At 33.3% G+C, this 7,700-nt stretch overlaps 1 protein-coding gene across 1 annotated transcript; it reads left to right on the plus strand.

Moving 5' to 3' along the window:
- Nucleotides 1-1,002: 1,002 nt before the first annotated feature.
- LOC145305971 (uncharacterized) lies at nucleotides 1,003-7,452 on the plus strand. The gene is made up of 4 exons (XM_080147881.1): nucleotides 1,003-1,155; nucleotides 5,726-5,800; nucleotides 6,231-6,270; nucleotides 6,990-7,452. Exons 1-4 carry the CDS (start codon nucleotides 1,038-1,040, stop codon nucleotides 7,081-7,083), a joined length of 327 nt encoding a protein of 108 aa, XP_080004007.1. The 5' UTR covers nucleotides 1,003-1,037; the 3' UTR covers nucleotides 7,084-7,452.
- Nucleotides 7,453-7,700: the final 248 nt, after the last annotated feature.

The raw sequence follows: 7,700 nt of genomic DNA on the forward strand, positions 1-7,700 counted from the left end.
TATGACACCACATGGCTGATTTTTAAGAAAATTAATAAAATGGAAATGGCAAAGGAAATGTTTTTTCTATAATCCTTGCTTTAACCCTGTTGTGCCCAAACCATGTGGGTCTGCCTAGTATAACCTTACCTAGCCTTACCTAGTAAGTAAAACAGAAACACACGAAAAACTTCCCCCCCCCCCCCGGCCCCCTTCCTTTTTTATCCTCAAAATAAGTGGGTTGGCTTTGATTAATTATGCAATATAAAGGAAACCGCTAACTTTTCTACCAATATTTTAATTTGCTCTACTTTTCTATTTAAATAATTAATTTGGCCTACCCTTTAATCCCTGGGTGGTGATCGATAGAAATTATGAAACAACAAAAACTTTATTTGTTAAACCAAATTATTTGTGGTAAATGCAAGGAGGTAGAGAACAATGCACTGTTAATTATACTGAGCTGGATCTTCAAATCATTTTAGTGGTGAGCCAGATCTGGGTGAGCCAACTTTACACCAATGAGAGCACAGCATATGAAATGCCGCGCTGTGATTGGCTGAAATTCGGCTCACCCCGATCTGTCTTACCACTAAAATGATTTAAATATCCAGCTCAGGTTCCCAAAGTTATATTCATAGACGTTCTGATATTCGTTTGCTTAAAAACCTTGGGAACTTATATCAAAACTTGATTGATTTATACAAACTTGCAGTGTTTAAATTATTCCACCAACGTTTTAAATCTACAGAAGGGTAAATTTTTAATAAACTGCACTTTATACGAGGACTAATAAGTTAAATAGTAGCCAAGCTATTTGAAAGAGAGAGAGAGAGAGAAAAAAACTATTACACCTGTAGGAAAAAAACGAATAGACGGAAGTAATTTAAGTTTATAAAAATAGGGTGGGGGGGGGGGGGGGTATAAGTCCTTATTTTTAGGAGAGCGAAGACATCCTCTCCCAATATAGTTAAACACCTTTCCCTTACAGGGAAGCCATATCGGTTCAGCGGTTACTAAGATCTTTTGGCAAACACATATAGATTTTTTTCAGAAAAATGTCAAAGATGCGGTGGTCAGCAACAACATCCAATTGTTGGCAACAGCTGTGGCTGCTAGTTTTACTTTGCTTGGTTGTTGCAGAGACATTGACGGCTGCTGCTCCGCTAAATTCAGGTAACTGTTTTTGTCAGGGATATTAAGGGATAAGACAATGGAAAATAAGTCCCAAAAAATTTTAATAAAGATAATTTACCCACTATAGATTTTAATCATTGGTTAAAAAATTTGGACACTGCTGGTTTGAACCAATGAATCCAGATTGAGGTGCCCTAAGTTTTTAAGCCAACGAATAATAGAACTTGTTTGTAAAACTTGGGAATCATTATGATGTCCCCAACCTCCCTGATTTCTATAATTTTTAGGGAAGTAGGGACATTGGACTGAAATTTTACTTGTACCCAAAGTTTTATAAACCGTTTGGATACTTTAATAACATAGCAGTGTCAAACTTTTTAACCAATAGTTTAAATCCACAGTTGAGGTGATTTTAATTACAATCATTGGTAAGCATATTTTTTTTAAACATTGGGTACCAGAATTATTTACAGTCCATTGTCTCCCCCATCCCTGAATAGAAGAAGATTAAATAGAATTAAGATCTATAATCTAAATATAACAAAAGTGACCAATTTTGATCAACAATCCTGATATCTCTGTCTATTAGAAAATTTTTTATAAGCTGCTCTTACAATAAACAAGGATGACAACATCCATAAAAGAGCACTGAAACGGTAGGACAAACGGACATGAACACTTATATAGTGTCATAACTTAATAATCAGAATATAAATGTATAAGAGTCGAAGCAAAATTGTAAGTAAATTTGTTGAAAAACTGCTTTATACAGGATGGACATACTTACATATTTAGGACTTGATTATAGAGTTGCTTCGCATATAACATTATACTTTGTTGTCCCAGGAATCAATATACCAAAAATCAGATCAATCGGATGATTAGATCACATGAAAAATTGATGTTAAAAAAGTAAATAAATCAACATGTTTAAAATGGACGTACGTAAATTTTGGTAATGATTATAGAGTTGCTACGCTTTCTAAATCGTACCTAACTACTAAAGGAATCACCATGCAAAATTTGAAATCGATAGGACAATTCGAAGATGCCTAAATTAACGAAAAAAGCTATCTGTTACGGACGGACGTACGGACAGACGGACGGACCGACCCTAATTATGGAAAAGCTTCGCTTTTAATAATTATAGAAAAGCTTCGCTTTTAAAAAAGACAAATAACCTTTGTCTTAGTAGAACAAGAATGACAACATACTTAAAGCAAAGCTCAACAAATCAGTCAAGGGGGAGAAAAGGAACATTAACAATGGTAAATCCAAAAATATTATAGTTTATGTCATGTTATTTGTATTTTTACTGAATTGAATTAAGGTAATAGTAAGAGTAATACCTCTTATAATGATTCTAAAGCATTTTTTTTTTTATAAATCATAGCATATATCAGTTGTAAAATTGCAATAAAAAAAAATTAATGATCATACCTTCTGATAATAGAGTTGTTTTTTTTCTTTATGATACTTTATTACAACAGGAATCTTCATACAAATTTTGGAATTAATAATGCCATATAACATGACTGGTTATGAAATCAATGCTACGTAAGGACGGCCCCTTAACCCTTACAGATCGGGGGGGGGGGGGGGTCATATTGACCCCCTCCTCTATTTTTTCAATGTCATTTTTTTGTAGGTAAGATAGAGAGTTGTGACTTCATGACTTTTTAAGTTTAGTAATTATACGTCGGCAAGAGTTGATTTTATTAGGATATCTGGTCTGTGTCGGTCGTGGTGTCCGGTCAAAGTCAGTTGGGTAGCACCAAAATTTAAAAAAAAATTCTAAATAAATCCTAATTTCTACATTATGACTTTTGTGTATAAGGTAGAAAGCTAAATTTTTTTTGGTGAATACTGAGATATCAATGACGTTATGAGAAAAGTGGTGTTATGACCGTTTGACCGCACCCTAACCGACTTTATGACCGATTTTTGTCCGGCTTTTACTACAGATATATATCATGAATATTGTGGCTTCTATTACAGCTAGAGACCTATAAATTTTTTTGGTAAATCCTTGAGCAATAATAAACAGATAAAAATATTAATTGGCGCCGCCAACCGCCGTTTTACCGCCGTAACCGCCGAAAATGGCGGTTTCCGTTGTTTGCCGTTTTTTGGCGATGATCAGAAAAAGTAATTTTTTTGTTATGAAAAATAAAAGTTCGTCCTAAAATTTGGTCATCCTAGCTGCAAAAATAACCGCTCTAAAGCGGCCTGACCGCTATGACTAGAAAAAGTAATTTAAATTGTTAAGTGGTGCGCTGAATCGGGGCGATCCAGATATTAATAGATTTCAATTTTTTAAAATCAAAATAGGCGAATCAGCGCGCCCAGTGGCGCGGTACTGGCGCGGCAATGGCACTCATCGAGTGACATTGCCGTGCCAAACCGGGGTGAACTGGATCGCCCCGATTCAGCACACCACTAAACGATTTAAAGATCCAGCTCTGCACTTTTCAAAGTGTTAGCAAATTTTTCACAAGATAAAAATATTATTAACCAAAAAATTTAAATTACTTGTCATAACTTTTATTTTTTTTCAGTTAAATTATTATTAAAAATAAAAAAAATAGGTTTTTTAAGCAATTAATGAGAAAAACTACTATACAAATACAAATATACTTTTGCCGGTTTGTTTCTTTTTAATGGACACTGCATTTAACAATTGAATGTTCAGATTGTTCAAACACTTTGTTACTATTGGTCATATTAAGAGATGAACCATCCAAACATTATACTATGCATTACACTTTATTTTTTTCGCCAAAACATTTTTGGCTTGTTATTATTGCTGCATTTATTTTATTTTATTAATCTCAATATCTAGATGTACGTCTATTTATCTATATTTTGTTCTATGATGTTGCCGTGATGCGTTCACAGTGAACTCTTATGAAATTTTTATAAACCAGGGAGAAAGAAATCAGCAAAATCTTGATGAAACTAAGTTTTAAACCTTTTCATCATTAGCTTTAAATTAATTAAAATTAATCGATTATTACGTAACGAGGAAATAATGTAAAACATTCAATGAATTTATTTGTGGAATTTGCCGCTAAGATAAAACAATCTAAAGTACTTTTTGGAACCTGTTTACATTTTCAGGACTTGGTTATAGAGATGCTCCGCTTATAACATTGCACTTTGTTCTCCTAGGTATCAGATTAATCGAACGATTTTATCACATAAGATTTGCTGGTAAAAAAGTTTAAAATCAACATGTTCCAAAATGGACGTACGGACATTCTACGCTTTCTAGATCCTACCTAACTTGTACAAGAATCACCATGCATAGTTTGGAATCGATACAACAATTCTAACAAGCCTAAATCTACGAAAACAGCTAACCGTTACGGACTGATGGACGTATGGAAGAATAATGCGAGAATAATACTCTTACTAAAAGTCAACTGGGCCTACATTTTTGAATTAACAGAATCTCCACAACAAAATTGAAACATTTATCTTTAATAGTAGCAAAGACAAAATCATATTCAATTGAACGTACTTTTGGCTGGTTTTGTGCTATTTCAAAGTAATACTAAACAACTAGGGGCGAGAGACAAAGCAGTACTTAAATTGTAATAGATCAAATTTTAGGCATGTTTGCAAATTCCTTCAACCAAACCTTTTGGATAAAAACCTGTCCATAAATTTTTTGATTTTATCTGAATCTTGTAGTTTTTAGATCATATTGTTTGTATACTTGAAACAGTGTGCACTAAATTCTGCAAATTGTCTCATATATTTAATTTAGTCAAAACTATCAGGTAATAAGCGATGAGAGAGTAGGGCAGGGATCTTACTGGATAAGACAAGACAATGGACGATAGATTGGTGTAAACCCAAACGTCAAATAAAATTACCCCCTCTGTAGATTAAGATTATTGGTGGAAACGTTAAGACACTGATAGTCTGTACAACCTTATAAATATTTATAAAAAGTTCCCAAAGTTTTTAAGCCAACAATGAAACTTAGTGGACTGGTATAATTAAATTAACAATCCAATGTTTCATTTGAAGGTGCAACTGAAATAAGATATGTTTCTGATTATGCGACACATCAGCGGTAGTAAATGCACACCTTTTTAAAAAACTATTTAAATTGATTAAATGGTTTTCCTTTTCAAAATGTTGCTTTACAAATCTTGTTTTAACCCAGTGGCATTAACGAAAGTAATTGATGGTGTCGGGTTCTAGTCTAGTCTATACCGCGTCATAATAGCGATGTTGACAATTCAACCTACTAGGTTGGGCCGGATTTTTTTTGGCCGGACACCGGTTACCGGAAATCCGGCTGATTTATAATGCCAGATGTCCGGTTCCGGCCGGATATCTTGCCAACGTTCGATATCCGTTACCTTACTGGATATCCGGCAGGATAGCCGGATATCCGACATTAAAAATCAGCCGGATATCCGGTATCCGGATATTTTTGATATCCATTATCCGGCCGGATAGTGAAAATGTCCGGATATCTGGCCCAACCCTAGTACATACTATTCATATGCACAACGCATTATCATGCACAGTCAAGACTTGAAGATAAAGGTCTTGCAATCAAAGGGTTTTTTTAATGCAGATTTTTTTTTAGAAATTCATAGTAGAACCAAACGAACAATCAAAATTAATCTTCCAAGAGTTAGAGTTCTACCTGTTTCTATATTTGGTAAGATAATTTTCATTTAAACTTTTCTATTTGAGCTACATCAAATTGTAATGAACAGACGGGCAGATATGATTAATTTTATAATAGATTCGGGTATAGTCCTTTCCACGACATCCCTCCATAAGGAGCGATTCTTCGTATTTTTAAAATGGCTTTTTATAGGTTATTTTAGGTTAGGTTAGGTTATATTGTGTTAGGTGATTGCCCCACAGGGTTAGGTAATTGGCCCCGCAGGGGCTAGAAATAGGAGAAAAAAACGAAGAATCGCTCCTTATGGAGGGATGTCGTGGAAAGGACTATACCCATAGATTCTCTGCAGTGGTAATATTTTAATAAAAAATTAAGCTCACATAGCAGCCATGTAATTTCCAATAAAAAGACAGACAAACATCCTGTTACTTTGACATTAATTTATATCTAATTATAATAGGAGCAAGAGCACAGGTCTTTCCAAGAGCCATCAATCCAACGTAAGTTAAAATATGTAGGTAGCGAAGCAACTCTATAATACAACAATGCTATAAGATACGTTCAAGAGAAGCGTTTGCATTTTTACATCCCTATTTAAGGGTTGTGGGTAGAGGGGTAGGGCTAGACAGTCCCCAATTTTTACCTCCGACACGACACTGATTTTTTTATCTATCATTGTTTTTCATAGATACAAATTAAATAAGAATGACAACATCCATAAAAGCGAAGCACTGAAACGGTAGGACAAACGGATATTAACACTTTTATAATGTCTGAACTGAATAATCAGAATATAAAAGTATAAGAGTCGAAGCAACATTGTAAGTAAATTTGTTGAAAAATTGCTTGATACATTATAATGTTTATGGACATACTTACATTTTTAGGACTTGATTATAGAGTTGCTTCGCTTGTAATATTGTCCTTTGTTGTCCCAGGAATCAATATACAAAAAATCAGATCAAATGGATAATTAGATCACATAAAACCATAAAAACCATCCTTTCTTGGCTTATGAACTTTGCCTTATGTGGTCAGAAAAAAATAATTAAACGTTGAATTATCGTAGCGGATTAGTGAAAGTTTTATATGAAAAAATATATCAAAATCATTGGATTGTTAAGTACCTTTTGTTTTATTGGAACGGACCGTCGACCGCTCAGGGCCAACAAAATAGGAAATATTTTTTTACATTGTAATATAAACTTTATTATTTCAGACAATATAACTTGTTAGAGTTTGAGATAGAGGGACCCCAGATTCTTTATGATTTTCTAGAGCGGTTTGTCTACCCATTGGCACCTCCCCGCTAAAAATTTTCAATAGTTAATTTAGACTTTTTTGGAAAGTTGATATATAAACTGTGTTGGTAGAGCCAATTCTTTTGTTATTGACCTCGACTTATTAACTAGTAATAATATTTGTAAGAAAGCTATATCAACCATGTACTTTTTCTGTTGTTTTTGATAATATAACATCTTAAAACTTTAATTCGGGAAACTAAAGAGATATGTTATAGGAAGATTTTTTTTCCTCCTACCCTTATCTACAATATGTAAGATTTAAAAATATCGAGGAAAAATTTTTTTAATTTTCTATTTTCCCATCCCTATATCCCTAAGAATTGTTCCTTAATTTTATAAATTTAAGTTACCTTATAAATACTTTTTTACAAATCAAAATATTTTTCCTTTAAAATCAAAAGCGACAACTTAGTGTTACACTATTTTCTCATGAAAGCAAAAAACTTTAGGTTAACCTTTTGCATTGCAATATAGATTAAACTATTGTAGTAAATTGGTATATGTGATTTTGTTAAGCTCTTAGTTTTGTTTTGTTCATCTTCTAATTTTAAAACTATAATTTTTGTTTTCTCTTATTAAAGATAAAACAAAACAGCAAGGACAGTTATGCCCATAATCAGTGCTGC

Source organism: Acartia tonsa, chromosome 14 (genome assembly GCF_053477335.1).
Source record: "Acartia tonsa isolate MP-2025a chromosome 14, ASM5347733v1, whole genome shotgun sequence".
Taxonomy (NCBI): Eukaryota; Metazoa; Arthropoda; class Copepoda; order Calanoida; family Acartiidae; genus Acartia; species Acartia tonsa.